General features: G+C 43.3%; 1 protein-coding gene across 4 annotated transcripts in view; it reads right to left on the reverse strand.

Moving 5' to 3' along the window:
* Positions 1 to 18,924, reverse strand: part of NALCN (sodium leak channel, non-selective) — a 1,011,261-nt gene that overhangs the window by 39,478 nt on the left and 952,859 nt on the right. For all 4 annotated transcript variants that reach the window (XM_075336708.1, XM_075336707.1, XM_075336706.1 and 1 more), the window contains 3 exons: positions 16,548 to 16,654; positions 11,525 to 11,599; positions 2,409 to 2,528 (listed from right to left, as the gene is read on the reverse strand). In XM_075336708.1, the coding sequence (XP_075192823.1) occupies positions 2,409 to 2,528; positions 11,525 to 11,599; positions 16,548 to 16,654 (302 nt within the window). The remainder of the gene's footprint in view (positions 1 to 2,408; positions 2,529 to 11,524; positions 11,600 to 16,547; positions 16,655 to 18,924) is intronic.

Below are 18,924 nucleotides of genomic sequence, written 5' to 3' on the forward strand. Positions count from 1 at the left end.
AGATGCCTGGCAGCTTTTAAAGTATGTTTTTCTCTAAAAGCCTCAGCGTTTCAGAGTCAATCATACCTGGCTCAGTTCATTAAGCTAGTGCCCAATACTGGCTGCTCACAGATTGGGCAGAATGAATCAGATGTCAGGTTTTCTTTAACCATTTTAACCATGTATCTTCTTGGGAGTCTGTCAGCAGTTTTTAATGCTATTTAATCTGAGAACAGCATAATGTAGGGGTGGAGAACCTGCATACAGGAATGTGTCACTTATTATGATGTGTGCTGCAGTTTCAATACAATCAGTGTTATATCAGCAAGGAGATTAACACTGCCTGACTAGGTCTCATGTGCAGGCCAGTCCAGCAAATCTGTGTATAACCCAGCACTGATTGGTAGCTTGTGGACAATGTACAGTGTACACAGGAAGCTACCAATCAGGGGTGTGGGCGGGGTTATACACATCTCAGCATTCTGACAACTGCTACAGCGGCAAAAGAGAAAACAGGGATTCTATCCACACTACATCAATCAGTCCAGTAAGTGATACATCACAGGAATCTGTTTCTCTGCCCATATACAGTGGTACCTTGCTTAACGAGAACAATCCGTTCTGGGACTGTGCTTGTTAATCAAGGTACTCGTTCAGCAGAGCAAGATTTCCCATAGGAAATCATTGCAATGCTGACGATCCGTTCCACAACTTCTAAAATGTCCCATCCTGGTCCTCTATTCTATCATTCCACACATGCACAAACATGCACAACCACACACACAAACACACACAAAGTCACACAGACACACATGCACGCATGCACACACACATATTATATGTTCACCTTACCTTCCGTTCCATCGCCGGTCTCCTGGGACTTGCTGTTCTCCGGTACGGATGCAGAGACACAGCGTGGACTGGAGCGCAGCGGCGCACTACAGCACTCAGGAGGCCGGCGATGAAACGAAAGGTAAACATATTATGTTATATTATATGCTCACCTTACCCTCCGTTCCATCGCAGGCCTCCTCGGTCTTGTAGTTCGCCGCGAGGACGCCGCGATGTACCCGGGAACTACCAGAACCATCAGACCAGCGGTGGAACGGAAGGTAAGGTGAGCATAATACTGCATGTGCGTGCGTGTGTGTGTTTGTGTGTGTTTGTGAGTACATGTATGTGTTTGTGTGTGTTTGTGAGTGCATGTGTGTGTTTGTGTGGACTGCAAGTGCGGGTCAGAGTGTGGTGGATGGACGAAACCGGAAGTGTGTGCAGTGAGAATTTCACTCGTACAGCAAAGCTTTCTCGTAAAGCGGGTTACAAATTTACAGAAAGCTTTGCTTGTTAAGCAAAATTGTCGTTAAGAGGGTTACTCGTTAAGCGAAGTACCACTGTACTATGCTTCTTTCAGATTACAAAGCAAAAATCTGCTGGTAGATCAACTTTAAAGGATAAAGTAATCAATAATTACAAACCATCAATACGAATAGGTTGTACACATGAAAATATTACTTGTATCTTTTCAAAGCATTTGATGTACTAGAGTTACAGTTGAAACCAGAAGTTTACATACATTATCTAAAAAGACACATATGCATGTTTTTCTCACTCTCTGACATGAAGTTACAATAAACCTTTCCCGTTTTAGGTGAATTAGGACCCAAAATTATTTATATTTGCCAAATGCCAGAATAATGAGAGAGAGAAGGCATTTTATTTTCTGCAAATCAAAAGTTTACATACACTAAGCGCTTCTGATAGGTTTATTGATGACTGTCCTAAGCTTGGTGATGTATTCCTGATCATGTAGCAATCCATAATGTGCTTCATGTTAAAACTGAAAAATCCTGAAAACTTAGTTTTGAGAATATGAGGATGATTTAGTTGAGTTGATGCTCCAAAAACTTAGTGTAGTGTACGTTGAGTGTGTTCTCACAAATTTCTTTTTATCAGAAACTGATTAGAAACTCTCCAAATAGTTGTCAAATATTCAAAACTTGGTTCTGCTGATGTATTTATATAAGTATCCCTTTATATTTTTTCAGCCCTTTAGATTGTTAGATTGGTTCAGTATGACAATATGGGCTTTGGACCAAAAAATGTTGTGCATCCATGAATTAGGCTATTGGACTCCACATCTGGACCATTGTTGTTGCTAAATGGGTTGACAGAGGGAGAGATCATCCTCTGTCAAACTCCTCACATGCTGCTGTAACTAGACACATGAGGTGGTAAATTGATGGAATGAGACCTAGTTTTGCTTGCAGATTTTGCAGTGGAAGCTTAGTTGTTTACTACAGAAGGATGGGCACAACAAAGTAGCTGTATTCTGGATTGCAGTAGACTACTTGCCAACTGGACAGTTACAGACATTTGTGGAAAAGGGTTAATATCCATATTTAACTAAAAATAAAATTAAGTCATCTTACCAGTAAGGCAAAATGCAGAATAACCCAAATAACACCAAGGGATGTTACAAGCAAGTCATAACGATTTCTCCTGCTTTGCCAAAATCCAGCTGGTGACATAGCTGTAATCTTCATTGTAACCTTTACAAGATAAATCAGTTAATTAATAAATGGCTATTTTTTTTTCAGAATTCCAGCTCTAGAAATAATACAATGAACTTGTTTGATGTAAAAATATCGACACATGTTGTACATGTAAAGAACTGAATTCACATTTCCAAGCCAAATGTATAACATGTATTACAAGCATAATATCATGAGCAGTGATGGGTGGACCTGGACTGTAAAAGTCCAAATCCACACGGGTTCACAAATATTGGTTCTCAAGGAACTCCAGGTACCTATCAGGATCTGGCAATTTGGGTAATTAAAAAAATAAAGAAAAAAGAAAGAAAATAGGGAAAAGCAGGTGCGTTATACTCAACAGTGCCCCACGTGGCTGTAACACTGCTTCCGTGGCCGCTCAAACGTCTTTCAGGGCCACTCATTAACCTTTATATATGTACGATCCAATATAGGAAGAAGAAAACGGCACTCACCAAATCGTTGCTATGCAGGTTGCGGCTTTATTTCAAGCGCGGAGGTAACATGTGCGGAGGGGGCTGGTGGGGAGGGAGAGCACACCGGACACGTCAGACGACGGCCGTTTCGCACTTACACAGTGCTTCAGCTGGTCTGAGCAGTGTAAGCTTCAGCTGAAGCACTGTGTAAGTGCGAAACGGCCGTCGTCTGACGTGTCCGGCGTGCTCTCCCTCCCCACCAGCCCCCTCCGCACATGTTACCTCCGCGCTTGAAATAAAGCCACAACCTGTATAGCAACGATTTGGTGAGTGCCGTTTTCTTCTTCCTATATTGGATCATACCTTGTCTTCCCGCACACGTGCACCCCGGATCAGCTTTGATTCATCCTATATGCTGTGGACTGTACCATATGGATATGGTTGTTGCTGAGTAGTGCCCTGTTTCCTCTTTCCTGCCCTGAACTTTATATATGTACTGCTTCCCCTGCCCACCAGTAGTCCCAGCATCTCTGATTGGTTGCAGTCAGACGGCGCCCCCACCCTGTATGATAGCGTGTCTTACTGCAACCAATCACAGTTGCTGTGTGTGTCCCTATCGTGGTGTATCTGTAATAACAGCTGAAAGACAGAGAAGCACAAATAGGGTCTTACCCGGGTGATGAATGAGGGTGAAAGCACAGAGAGGCTCACCTTGGTGGGCTGTGACAGTCACAACCACTGTACTGGCGTATACCACAGCTGCTGCAGCCCCACGTGTAAATAAATTTGGAATGGTGCAGGAAGGGAAAATGCTGCACTGCCATGAATAGAAGGAAACTCCAAGAAAAATGAATGGTGATTTTATTTAAAAATGCATTTTGGAGAGTTTTTTCTCCTTCATCAGTTCAAAATCCCATTCATGTGAAAATTTCACCACTAAATCTGCATCTCTTGCCAAAAATTGCACAAAAACGGTTTTGACACTTGAGGTGAGGTCACTGAGTTTAATGAGGTCACCTGAGGTCAGGTTACCAGCGGTCACAGATGGGGTACCAGAGGAACCTCCAGCTGTGACTGCAAATAAACTGAGTGACGTCACGTCATCGCTCACCGCTGCGGCTATGCCATTCTGTGCCTGAAGCCACAGTGTGCGGACATGTTCTGTGCCTGTATGCTCTCACTTCAGTATGTAGCAGAGCTGAAATCATCATCGGATCTTGTGTGAATTATGTCTGAACTGGGTATTTTGGGGGTTAATAAATTGGAGAAAGAAAGGGTTTTTTAAATTTTATTTCACATATAGATTTTTTTCTGTTTGTGTTTATTTCTTTTCACTTACAGATTAGTAATGGGGGGTCTCATAGACACCTCCCATTCCTAATCTAGGGTTTACTGGCAGCTGTGAGCTGTCATTAACCCTTACTACCCCGATTGCCACTAGTGCAATCGGGATGAGCCAGGTAAAGTTCCGGGATTGTCGCATGTAATGGATGTGACAATTCTAGGTGGCTGCAGGCTGCTATTTTTAGGCTGGGGCACCTAATAACCATGGGTCTCCCGAGCCTGAGAATACCAACCCCCAGCTGTTGGCTTTATCATGGCTGGGTATCAAAATTGGGGGGGGACTGCACGTCATTTTTTAAAAGGATTTATTTACATAATTTTAAAAGAGCCATATGGGGTCCCTCTTATTTTGATACAGCTAAGATAAGCACATGGCTGGGAGCTACAGACAGGCTTTATCTCTGCTGGGTATCATAATATGGGGGCACACTGCGTCAATTTTTATATTTATATATTTTTACACCATGATAGGGACACACAGCGTCTGTGATTGGTTGCAGTCAGACACGCTATCACACATTGTGGGGGTACGGTCTGACTGAAACCAATCAGAGATGGCGAGATTACCGGTGGGCAGGGGAAGCAGTGCATATGCATGTGGTTAATGACCGGCCCCAGAATTAGTGTTACATCCTCAAGGAGACTTGTAAGTATAACGCCTGCTTTAATCCCTCAATCCCTTCTACCACCATTTTAAAGTGCATGATTTGGGTCCCCATAGGCTTATATGGGGATTGGCATTTGGCCTGATATTGGGGATTAATTGCGGGGCTGAACTGTTTGTTTTTTTAAAACCCAGTTGGACTTCCCATTCCCTGGTATCTGGCAGTCTGTCCATCACTAATCATGAGTATTATTTAACAGATTGTTTTATTGCTTTACATCAAACAATACAACAGTTACACATTGTAACAGTTATATAACACAGATTGGCTGTTGCAGGGTGTTTACACTAAAAAAGATTTCATAAGAAAACACTTGACGACATTTCTGTAAGATCTGCTCTGTTGTCAATGATTTTGCCCAGGAAATACAGACATACAGTCATGGCTGAAAGTGTTGGCACCTTTGATATTCTTCCAGAAAATAAAGGATTTCTCCCACAAAATTATTGCAATTACACGTTTTGTTATACATGTTTATTTATTTAGTGTTTATTTTAACAACACCAAAAAAAAAAAAGCAAATTGGACATATATTCATACAAAACCTCCAGAATGGGCAGGGCAACATTTTTGGCATCGTAATATTTGGTTGCACACCCTTTTGCAATCAATAACTTTAATCAATCGCTTATTATAACTCTTAACAAGCCACCTCTCTGGAATTTAGGACTAGAGTTGAGCGCGGTTCGCGGTTCGAGGTTCTCCAGTTCGCGGCTCGAGTGATTTTGGGGGCTGTTCTAGATCGAACTAGAACTCGAGCTTTTTGCTAAAGCTCAATAGTTCTAGATACGTTCGAGAACGGTTCTAGCAGCAAAAAGACAAGCTAATTACTAGCTGGCTTTCCGCTGTAATAGTGTAAGGGTGGCTTTGCACGGGGAGTGCAAACACAACAATTGATGAGGAAGTTCTAGATCCCACCTACTGTCAACCCACAGTCAGGCACTCGAGGAGGTCAACAGAGGCGGTGGAGGAGGATGCAACCGACGACGAAGTTACCTTGCGCCTTCCTGGACAGAGTCGGAGCACTGGTAGCACGTCTACAACTGCATCCTCAGCCACCACTCTGCCTCTGAGCACTAGTCGGGGGGGCTCAGCAGGTCGCATGCCCTCTAAGCCTTGCCGAGCCTGGTCCTTTTTTGACATAGCAAAAGATCGGCCAAATTATGTGATCTGTAAAATTTGTCGTGATTCTGTTAGTAGAGGGCAAAACCTCAGCAGTTTGACAACGTCTTCCATGAATCGTCACATGAATAAATATCATATGTCCCAGTGGGAAGCTCACCGTGCTGCAATGCGGCCTAGCGGCGTGAACCATCCACCGCCTGCCCCTTCCAGTGCATCCGCGTGCTCTTCATCTTCTAGGACTGTGGGGACAGCTGTCACACCTGGTTTTCCACGCACAACTTCCACCACTGTAACCGCAACAGGTAGTTTGCTTGGTAGGTCGTCAGTTGGTTTGGAAGGGGAAACAAGTGCGTGTGTACAGCTCTCTCAGACATCGATAGCACCAACGTTGGATGAAGGCAACATCATGTCTACGCCTGCACTTTCCTCACAAACCTGCATTTTTCCAGGGACACCCTACTCAACACCGTCTACACACAGCAGCCAGATCTCTGTCCCTCAGATGTGGACAAATAAAAGGCCATTTCCTGCGACCCATGACAAAGCTAAGAGGTTGACTGTATCCCTCTATAAGCTCTTGGCTACCGAAATGCTGCCTTTCCACCTGGTGGACACACAGGATTTTAGAGACCTTATGTCTGTCGCTGTGCCCCAGTACCAGATGCCCAGTCGCCACTACTTCTCTAAGAAAGGTGTGCCCACGCTACACCAGCATGTCGCACACAACATCACCGCTTCCTTGAGAAACTCTGTGTGTCAACGGGTGCATTTCACCACCGATACTTGGACCAGTAAGCATGGACAGGGACGTTACATGTCGCTGACTGGGCACTGGGTAACTATGGTGATAGATGGTGAAGGGTCTGCTGCACAAGTCTTGCCGTCCCCACGACTTGTGTGTCAATCCTCTGTCTGTCCAAGTTCCGCCACTGCTTCTGCCTCCTCCACCTCATCTGGGTCCTCCACCTCCGCCCCAAGCCTGCCTGGTCAGGCCACCAGCGTTCTCACTGCGCAGAAGGAATCACGCACCCCTCATTACTATGCTGGCAGCAGAGCGCAACGGCATCAGGCGGTCTTTAGCTTGACATGTCTTGGAAATAAGAGTCACACAGCGGCTGAGTTGTGGGCAGCTCTGGAGACTGAGTTTAATAAATGGTTGTCTCCACTCAACCTGCAGCCTGGTAAGGCCGTGTGCGACAATGCTGCAAACCTGGGTGCGGCCCTTCGCCTGGGCAAGGTGACACATGTGCCTTGTATGGCTCACGTGTTGAACCTTGTTGTCCAGCAATTTTTAACACACTATCCCTGCCTAGATGGCCTTCTGACCAGGGCACGAAAACTGTCTGCTCACTTCCGCCGTTCAACCGCCGCAGCTGAGTGACTTGCATCGCTCCAGAAGTCTTTCGGCCTGCCGGTTCATCGCCTGAAATGCGATGTGGCGACACGCGGGAATTCAACTCTCCACATGTTACAGCGACTGTGGCAGCACCGACGAGCCCTGGTGCAATACGTCATGACGTATAGCCTGGGCCAACGAGATGCAGAGGTGGGGCAGATCACCCTGATGGAGTGGTCTCAGATCAAGGACCTATGCACCCTTCTGCACAGTTTCGACATGGCGATGAATATGTTTAGCGCTGACAATGCCATTATCAGCATGACAATTCCAGTCATTTACATGCTGGAGCACACGCTAAACACTATTCGGAGTCAGGGGGTGGGACAACAGGAAGGGGAGGAACTACAGGAGGATTCATATGCGCAAGACACAACAACATCACCAAGGTCCAGACGTTCATCATCACCAACGCGGCAGGCATGGGACCATGGGGGACAGGGATCAACAAGGGCGCATGGTAGCAGGCAAAATGTTGAGGAAGGTGCAGGAGAACATGAAGAAATGGAGGACGAACTGTCCATGGACATGGAAGACTCAGCGGATGAGGGAGACCTTGGTCAAATTTCAGTTGAAAGAGGTTGGGGGGAGATGTCAGAGGAAGAAAGAACGGTTAGCACCTCTATGCCACAAACACAGCGTGCACTTGGTCCGCATGGCTGCGCAAGACACATGAGCGCCTTCTTGCTGCACTACCTCCAACATGACCCTCGTATTGTCAAAATTAGAAGTGATGATGACTACTGGCTTGCCACACTATTAGATCCCCGGTACAAGTCCAAATTTTGTGACATAATTCCAGCCATAGAAAGGGACGCACGTATGCAGGAGTATCAGCAGAAGCTGTTACTCGATCTTAGCTCGTCTTTTCCACCAAACAACCGTGCAGGTGCAGGGAGTGAATCTCCCAGGAGTATCTCCAAATGAACATCGATGCCATGATTTTGCAAATGGAGTCTTGCTCATTTTGGGCTTCAAATCTTGAAAAATGGCCAGAGCTCTCAACTTACGCCTTGGAGATATTGTCGTGTCCAGCTGCCAGCGTTGTCTCTGAACGTGTCTTCAGTGCTGCTGGGTGTGTGCTGACAGATAAGCACACGCGTCTGTCCAGTGACAATGTGGACAGACTAACGTTCATCAAAATGAACAAGTCATGGATCCACAAGGAATTTACTACCCCTGTGTCATCCTGGGGAGAGTAAATGCTTGTGGATTTGGAATGTGCTTGATGCAAATTAAAACATCCTGTTTGCAACTAGGGCATAAGTGCTGCCACTGATGGGGTGTCTGTGTGGCCCAATTTTTGGAAAAAAAAAGGGAGACTCCGCTTGGAGTAACCCTTGCTTGCTGTGTTTTTAAAAATGATCCAAGATGAACAGAGCTGGGATCAGGAAAGACTTTGCTACCTACCCCGGTGTCATCCTGGGGACGGTTAAGTATGGCGTATTTTTGAATGTGCTTGATGCAAATCTAGCTGTGAAGTGTACAACTGGGGCACAAGTGCTGCTACTGAATGGGTGGGTGTGTGTGGGGCCCAATTTTTGGAAAAAAAGGGAGACTCCGCTTGGAGTAACCCTTGCTTGCTGTGTTTTTTAAAAGGAGCCAAGATGAACAAGTCATGGTTCAGCAAAGACTTTATCTACCTACCCCAGGGTCATCCTGGGAACGGTTAAGTATGGCGTATTTTTTAATGTGCTTGATGCAAATCTAGCTGTGAAGTGTACAACTGGGGCACAAGTGCTGCCACTGAATGGGTGGGTGTGTGTGGGGCCCAATTTTTGGAAAAAAAAGGGAGACTCCACTTGGAGTAACCCTTGCTTGCTGTGTTTTTTAAAAGGAGCCAAGATGAACAAGTCATGGTTCAGCAAAGACTTTGCTACCTACCCAGGGGTCATCCTGGGAACGGTTAAGTATGGCGTATTTTTGAATGTGCTTGATGCAAATCTAGCTGTGAAGTGTACAACTGGGGCACAAGTGCTGCCACTGAAGGGGTGAGTGTCTGTGTGGCCCAATTTTTGGAAAAAAGGGAGACTCCGCTTGGAGTAACCCTTGCTTACATTGTTTTTAAAAATGGTCCAAGATGAACAGAGCTGGGATCAGGAAAGACTTTGCTACCTACCCCGGTGCAATCCTGAGGACGGAAAAGGATGGCGTATTTTTGAATGTGCTTGATGCAAATCTAGCTGTGAAGTGTACAACTGGGGCACAAGTGCTGCCACTGAAGGGGTGTGTGTGTGTGTGTGTGGCCCAATTTTTGGAAAAAAGGGAGAACTCAGCTTGGAGTCACCTTGTGGTGTTTTACATGATTTTAGAAGGGCGTGCCATGCCTATTTCTGTGTCTCCTCCTCTTTCCTTGTCCAGCTCTTTTGTTTTCGCATGAGTATATGTCCTTGTCACTTTCCCATGTGTTTGTGTTGTGTTGTGAGTTGTTTGTCACCTTTTGGACACCTTTGAGGGTGTTTTCTAGGTGTTTTTATGTGTTTGTGATTGCCTGCCATTGTTTCCTATGCGGTTCGAGTTCAGTTCGTCGAACGTTCGCCGAACTGAACTCGAACGAGACCTCCGTTCGACGAACCGAACTCGAGCCGAACCGCGGCTGGTTCGCTCATCTCTATTTAGGACCACTCTTCTTTTGCAAACTTCTCCAGGTCTCTCATATTTGAAGGGTGCTTTGTCTACACAGGTGATCAATGGGATTTAGATCTGGACTCATTGCTGGCCACTTCAGAACTCTTCAGCACTTTGTTGCCATCCACTTCTGGGTGCTTCTTGAAGTATGTTTGGGGTCATTTTGCTGCTGGAAGACCCATGACCTAGGCTGCAAACCCAGCTTTCTGACACTGGGTACTACATTGCATCCCAAAATCGTTTGGTAATTTTCAGATTTCATGATGCCATGCACACAGTCAAGGCACTCAGTGCAAAAGACAGCAAAATTACAGCAAAACATCTAACTTGGTTTCATCTGTCCACTCTTTCCCACAGTGATTTTGGCTTATTCAAGTACATTTTGGCAAACTTCAGTGTAGCTTTTTTAATGGCTCTGTGTCATCAGTGGAGTTCTCTTCAGTCTCCTGCCATAGCATTTCAATTCATTCAAATGTCGACAAATAGTTTGTGCTGACACTGATGTACCCTAAGCCTGCAGGACAGTTAGAATTTCTTTGGAACTTAATTGGGGCTGCTTATCCACCATCCAGACTATTCTGTGTTGCAACCTTTCATCAATTCTCTCTATCGTCCATGTCCAGGCAGATTAGCTACAGTGCCATGGGTTGTAAACGTCCTGATTATGTTGAGCACCATGGAAAAAGTAACATCAAGATCTCTGAAGATGGACTTGTAACCTTGAGGTTGTTGATTTTATTCAACAATTTTGCTTCTCAAGTCCTCGATAGTTGTTTTCTCCCCTTTCGGTTCTCCATGCTTAGTGTTATGCACACAGACACACAATGCAAAGATTGAGTGAACTCTCCCTTAATTATCTGGTTTCAGGTATGATTTTCATATTGCCCATAGCTGTTACTTGCTATAGGTGAATTTGAACAAGCATCAAATGCCTAAAGAAAAATTGCTTACCCACAATTTTGGAAAGCTGGCAACAATTTTATCCCTTCAATTTCTGCGGTTATGTGTGAAATTATGTTTTGCCTTTTTTCCTCATTGTGTGTATTGGAACAACACAAAACTAATGAAATAAAGATAGGTATAACAAAACATGTATAATTGCAATAATTTTCTGGAAGAAATACTTCAATTTTTGGAACAATTTCAAGGGTGCCAACACTTTCAGCCATGATTGTATATGTAAGGATAAAAGCAAGTATCTAGTCGTTTTATAAACTATATAATTTGAATGTACTGCTGGATACTCATTTTTATCATTGGAAGTTTCTCTGCTCCACCAACATGGAGTTCCCTTCTGTGCACCATCAGTGAGATGAAGTCTTCCTTTTAGGGTTGCTCTGAGAAAAAACAAATTCTACCCCTGGTTCCATATAAAACCAATGCCATACTGTTATTACACACTGACCAAAAGTACATTACCTCCAATACAAAGATGAAGGTGAAAACGACTGACATTGTTGCAAGAGGCACAGTCACAGGATCATCAACATCCCACTAGAAAAGAAAAGACAGAATATTATACGTATATATACAGTGGAGAAAATAAGTATTTGATACACTGCTGATTTTGCAAATTTTTCCACCTACAAAGAATGGAGAGGTTTGTAATTTTTATCATAGGTGAACTTCCGCTATAACGGACAGAGTAAAAAAAAAATCCCCAAAAATCACATTGTATGATTCTTAAATAATTAATTTGCTTTTAATTACATTAAATACGTATCTAATACAATAAAAGAACAGAACTTAATATTTTGTACAGAAACCTTTGTTTCAATAACAGAGGTCAAGCAATTCTTGTGGTTCTTAACCACACACTGCAGCAAGGATTTTGTTCCACTCCTCCACAGAGTTCTTCTCCAGATCTTTCAGGTGTCGGGGCTGTCGCTAGTCAACATTGAGTTTCAGTTCCCTCCAAAGATTTTCTATCGGGTCCAGATCTGGAGACTGGCTAGGCCATCCCAGGACATATGAAGCCACTCCTTAGTTGCCCTGGCTGTGTGTTTCAGGTCATTGTCATGCTGGGAGACCCAGCCACGATCCATCTTCAATGCTCTTACTGAGGGAAGGAAGTTGTTGGTCAAAATCTCGCGATACATGACCCCATTCATCCTCCCTTTAATACGGTGCAGTTATCCTGTCCCCTTTGCAGAAAATTCCCCCTAAAAGTATGATGTTTCTACCCCATGTGTCATGGTTGTGACGGTGTTCTTCGGGTTGTACTTATCCTTCTTCTTCCTTCAAACATGAGGAGTGGAGTTCATACCAAAAAGTTCTATTTTGGTCTCATCTGACCACATGACCTTCTCTCATGCATCCTCTGGATCACCCAGATTCAAACGGGTTTGGACATGTGCTGGCATGAGCAGGGCGACCTTGCGTGCTTTGCAGGATTTTAATCCATGACAGTATAGTGTGTTACTAACGGTAATCTTTGAAACTGTGGTCACAGCTCTCTTATGGTCATTCAAGAAATAACGTCTGGAACACCATTCTGAGTCTGAACTGGGTGCAAAAAACGAAAAAATCAAATCTACACTATATGAAGAGAAGGTATGCACACCAGTGACTATGTAAGGGGAATATATGAAAAGCAGAAATTGCTGTGTGAATACTGACATGAAAAATCCAATAACTATATGTAAGAATGAAAATCTGAAAAATGGAATCTGCATTACTGCCATGAACATATGAATAAAGAGAAATTTAGCTATTGAATGAGTCTGGGGCGCCATCTTGCATGGAGCCCCAGAATGAGCAAGATTGACAGTCGTCTTGTCTTTCTTCCATTTTCTAATAATTGCATCAACTGTTGTTGCCTTCTCACCAAGTTGCTTGCCTATTGTCCTGTAGTCCATCCCAGCCTTGTGAAGGGCTAAAATTGTGTCCGTGGTGTCCTTAGACACTATGGTGGAGATGTTGGAGTGTCATTGATTGAGTGTGGGGACAGGTGAATATTATACAGGTAACAAGAGAAGATGGCTGCATTTCTGGATTGTGTTGATACTCATATGGCTTCTTCTTTGTATGATAGAACTTTCATTTGCATCTGTGGATTTCACGGTAAACGTTGTTCACAGTCAATGATTTCTGGAAATATTCTTGAGCCCATACAGTGATTTGTATGACCGAATCATGTATGTTTTAAAAACAGTGCTGCCTGAGAGCCCATAGATCACAAGCATCCAATATTGACCATAAACTGTGTCTATTGTGCACATGGATTTCTCCAGAATCTCAGAATCTTTTGATGATATTATGTAATGTATATGGCGTGATATTCAATGTCTTTGCAATTTTACATTGACGAACATTTTTCTGAAATAATTCTATAATTGTTAGTCGCAGTTGTTTACAGTTTAGTGGACCTCTGACAATGTTTGCTTCTGGGAGACTCTGCCTCTTTCTGGGAGACATGCTCTTTTTATACACAGTCTTCTGACTTAGTTGATATTTGACCCTCCAGCTGTACCTGTTATTTTTCCAGCTTTTAATTAAAGGGGTTGTCCACTACTAGGACAACCCCTTTTAAGCCCACATGTTTCCAGCTCCCATACCAGTACCCTTTCGGCGGTGTTGCAAGCCTCGAGTCCAATGAGCGCCGGCTTCCCTCTCCCTGCCATCTTACCAAACAACTAATCAACAGGAAGTAAGCGCAGCTGGAGTGCTCACTTCCTTTTGATTAACTTGTTTGGTTCGGAAGCGGGGAGAAAAAAGCCGGCACTGATTGGACATGGGGCTTGCGTGATGTCACAACCTCACATGAACCCTGGCGGCAAGAGCCTGGGCACTGCTAGAAGAGTCCCGGTATTGGAGGCGAGTATAGGCTTTATTATTTTACCTGGAGGAAACGTGGAATCAGAAGGGGTTGCTCTAGTAGTGGAAAACCACTTTAACCCTGTCCCAACTTAATTTAGATGCTTACTATTAGATTATCTAGAAATAATTAGCTCAAAAGAGGAAATAATTTAAATATTGGGTCACATAAATATTCTCTTAAATATAACTTTTATTGTTATTTAAAAGATAAATTCCCCAAACACCAAGTGAATGTGTAGCTCTGAAAGTGAACTGACTGTAATAGTGTACACTTATCTAAAATTCATATACAAGAATATAGCATTAATACATTCTCAGAGTTTCTTCCCTTCAACTCTAACTGGGCAGCAGAATTGAGTACCTCAGATGGGGGAACCAATTGGGCACCCGTGCTATGAGGTTAGCTGTCCCTCTATTGTTTAACACTAGAACTACTAAGGTAGTCATTTTGACTACTTCGCACTATGTAGTTCTATTAGGTGTCACAAGTCCAGTAGTTCTAGTGTTAAAGATGAAAAGATAATTACACATAGACAAAATTACCACCAATGGATATATCATCGTGAGTCCACAATATAAGCAGTCTTTGTCCGTGTTCATCCTTGCTAATATACACTGTGTGTATAATTATTAGGCAAACAAGTATTTTGATTCCATGATAATTTTTATACATGTTGTCCTACTCCAAGCTGAATAGGCTTGAGAGCCAACTACCAATTAAGTAAATCAGGTGATGTGCATCTCTGTAATGAGGAGGGGCGTGGTGTAATGACATCAACACCCTATATAAGGTGTGCTTAATTATTAGGCAACTTCCTTTCCTTTGGCAAAATGGGTCAGAAGAAAGATTTGCCGGGCTCTGAAAAGTCCAAAATTGTGAGATGTCTTGCAGAGGGATGCAGCAGTCTTGAAATTGCCAAACATTTGAAGCATGATCACCGAACAATCAAGTGTTTCATGGCAAATAGCCAACAAGGTCACAAGAAGCGTGTTGGGCAAAAAATGCGCAAAATAACTGCCCATGAAGTTAGGAAAATCAAGCATGAAGCTGCCAAGATGCCATTTGCCACCAGTTTGGACATATTTCAGAGCTGCAACATTGCTGGAGTATCAAAAAGCACAAGGTGTGCCATACTCAGGGACATGGCCAATGTAAGGAAGGCTAAAAAACGACCACCTTTGAACAAAAAACATAAGATAAAACATCAAGACTGGGCCAAGAAATATCTTAAGACTGATTTTTCAAAGGTTTTATAGACTGATGAAAAGAAAGTGACTCTTGGTGGGCCAGATGGATGGGCCAGAGGCTGGATAAGTAAAGGGCAGAGAGCTCCACTTCGACTCAGACGCCAGCAAGGTGAAGATGGGGTACTGGTATGTGCTGGTATCATCAAAGATGAACTTGTGGGACCTTTTCGGGTTGATGGTGGAGTGAAACTCAACTCCCAGGCCTACTGTAGTTAGACAACTTCTTCAAGCAGTGGTACAGGAAGAAGTCGGTATCGTTCAAGAAAAACATGATTTTCATACAGGACAATACTCCAACACATGCATCCAACTGCTCCACAGCGTGGCTGGCCAGTAAAGGTCTAAAAGATGAACAAATAATGACATGTCCCCCTTGTTCACCTGATCTGAACCCCGTAGAGAACCTGTGGTCCCTCAGAAAATGTGAGATCTACAGGGAGGGAAAACAGTACACCTCTCGGAACAGTGTCTGGAAGGCTGTGGTGGCTGCTGCACGCATTGTTGATCGTAAACAGATCAAGCAACTGACAGAATCTATGGATGGAAAACTGTTGAGTGTCATCATAAAGAAAGGTGGCTATATTGGTCACTAATTTTTTGGGGTTTTGTTTTTGCATATCAGAAATGTTTATTTCTAAATTTTGTGCAGTTATATTGGTTTACCTGGTGAAAATAAATAAGTGAGATGGAAATATATTTGTTTTTTATTAAGTTGCTTAATAATTCTGCACAGTAATAGCTACCTGCACAAACAGATATCCTCCTAAAATATCCAAATCTAAAAAAAAACCTCTCCAACTTCCAAAAATATTAAGCTTTGATATTTTTGAGTCTTTTAGGTTGATTGATAACATAGTTGTTGATCAATAATAAAAAAAATCCTCTAAAATACAACTTGCCTAATAATTCTGCACACGGTGTACTAAACGCATGACAATATATCCATCAGTGGTAATTTTGAAGAAACTCTGAGAATATATTATCTCTATATTTTTGAATATGAATTTTATATAGGTGTGCACTATTACTGTTAGTTGCTTTCACTACTACTGTACATACTCATAAGGTGTTTGAGATATGTAGCGAATATACATTTCTAAATTAGTTGTTTTTGATGAAATGGAAAAATGTCTAAATTTCTACTTCTGATTTGTGTTTAATGTTCTGTGGTGAATAGAATATAGATATGAGATTTTGAAATCATTGCATTCTTGTTTTCTTCACATTTTACACAGCGTCTAATGATTTATGGAATTATGGATGTACATCATGAAATTGGACCATGACACAAAAATCTTCTAGGTTCAAATACAACATGACCTTTAAGCCAATAACATTACTGGAGTCTAACTGGAAGCATTCCTATGTAACATACCTTTACTGATAGCAGAACCGACTGTGCTAGGACAAGTACTGCTATAGTCCTCTTGAAAAATGGATGCTGTGTAATGTCGTACATCCGTGCTCTGAAGCCATCATTATCTAGGAAATGAATACAAATCACATAAGATAAGTGAATTTATTTTACCAATTTATTTATTTTACTCGCTTATAGTGCCATTAATTCCACAGCCACTTACTGACATTGTCTCATTCTCTCCATTGGGGATCACAATGGAAAGAAGATGATCATGTTTGATATCTAAATATCACAATAGTAAAACCCGAATAGGAGAATATAAGAACATTATAGTTGTGCATAATACAGTAATTTAGATTAGGAATAATAGCATGTAATATCCAGGGGGTCCACACATTCTCAAACGGGGTGACTTTATCAATAAGAATTGCTGTAAATGTTTCACAAATCATAATTTTATTCATATAGGCAATCACTACATCTATCAGGAGGGAAGAAGGATATCTCCTCTACACTTCGTGAAGCTGCCAAGGCAATACTGTGATGGATGAATTTGGTGGGTTGTGTATCATGTTGTGTAGGTTCGCAATTTAGGCGTGGTTCACTGTCCATTCTCTGTATTGCTTGTGTGTACATTGTATTGTCTGTAGGTAATCACTCCCTGTAGTGTTCCTGTCCCTAGGTCTTGGGGAGGGGGGCCAGGGATCCACCTAAACTCTCTGCTTTCCTGAAGAATTGGTCAGTCATTCTGGGTTAGACTTACAAGAGAGAAGAAGCAAGGTTGAACCTCTGGGATAAGCTGACAGCTCAGAGAGACTGTGAGAAACCCCAATCACCCTGAAGAAGGACTTCTGGAGGAGTGTGACATTTATGCGCTTACTGGATTATATTCGTGTCTCTGGACTATTTTTACCCTCTGTGTGGTGGATTATGTTTTGTACCGTTTCATTTGCTTGGAATAAATATTCTTGGATTGCTCACTCATCTCTCACTCTGTTGATTGTGTGATATGGGAGAAGGACCCCATCACAACTGGTGGCAGCAGTAGGATCAACAGAGCACATCCCAGTGGAGATCCACCCAAAGAGGGAGTACAGAAACTGGACTGCATCCAGTTTACAGGAGAGAGCCAGGGATCTGGGCCTGAACTACCAGGGACTGAGTATCAAAGCCTTAATTGATCTACTGGTGGGTGTGAGCCCGACCACCTCCTCCCAGATGTCTAGTGGACAAACGGTGCCCCATATAGCCAGTGGTTGGTGTGGTTCGAAGAAGAGATGGCAGCTCTGGGCCCCGGTGTATCTCAGGAGTATAAGGAGGAGGCTGCTTGCCGAGCACAGAGGAGACAAGAAGCAATGAAGTCCGACAGAGGGAGTAATGTGAGTTGGATTGTAAATCCAGTGATCCGGGAGCCTGTACGGATCACCCGGGCGGACTTCAAGCAATTTGATGAGGTTTCCGGAGATGTGAAAGGGTTCTTCAAGGACTTTGAGCAGCAGTGTGCCGTGATAGAGGTGCACCACTCTGGCTGGATGCGTTTGTTAGGCTAAATTCACACACTGCATTTTTTTGACGCTGTGTTTTCGTGCGTTTTTGGCCACTAAAAACGCACAAAAACACACCCGTGGCAGAAAAAAACGCGACAAAAAACGCATGCGTTTTTACCGCGATTTGGTGAATTTTTGGCTGCGTTTTGCTGCGTTTTTGATCTCTGCGTTTTTCTGCGTTTTTCCAATGCATTGCATGGGGGGAAAACGCAGAAAAACGCAGGAAAGAATTGACATGTCCATTTTTTTTTTAAGCTCAAAAACGCAGCTTAAAAAAACAGTTGTGTGCGGACAGCAAAATTGAAAACGCATAGACTTTGCTGGGGAAGCAAAGTCATGAAGTTTTGAGGCAAAAAACACACCCGAAAAACGCGCAAAAACGCCGCAAAAAACGCACTGTGCACACATAGCCTTAGTGAGACTCCTAAACAGAAGCCTGGCGGAGGCTTATCGCACCATTGACTCTCAACGGAACAAGGATGATAACATTGTAAAGCAGACTATCCTGGAATACCATGCTATCAACCCAGACTCACATAGGACACAGTTCCGAGACCTCCCATGCACCAAGGGGGGATCGTTTAGGAAGTAGGCCCATAAGATGTCCCAGGCATGTCAGAGATGGCCTGAAGCGGAAGACGCCTTCACTGTGGAAGACGTTATACAGGTATTTCTTATAGAACAATGTCTTTCCAAGTGTCCCTCACAAATACGGGAATGGGTCAGAGAGCGCACGCCGTACATCTTGGATAGAGCTGCCGCACTGGCAGATGAGGCCCTTATTATCTGACCGGAATAGAGGGGGCTTCTGGACAAAAAGCCAAGCCTGCTCCTGCTCCCCGGCT

This window comes from Anomaloglossus baeobatrachus, chromosome 2, assembly GCF_048569485.1.
Source record: "Anomaloglossus baeobatrachus isolate aAnoBae1 chromosome 2, aAnoBae1.hap1, whole genome shotgun sequence".
Classification (NCBI taxonomy): domain Eukaryota; kingdom Metazoa; phylum Chordata; class Amphibia; order Anura; family Aromobatidae; genus Anomaloglossus; species Anomaloglossus baeobatrachus.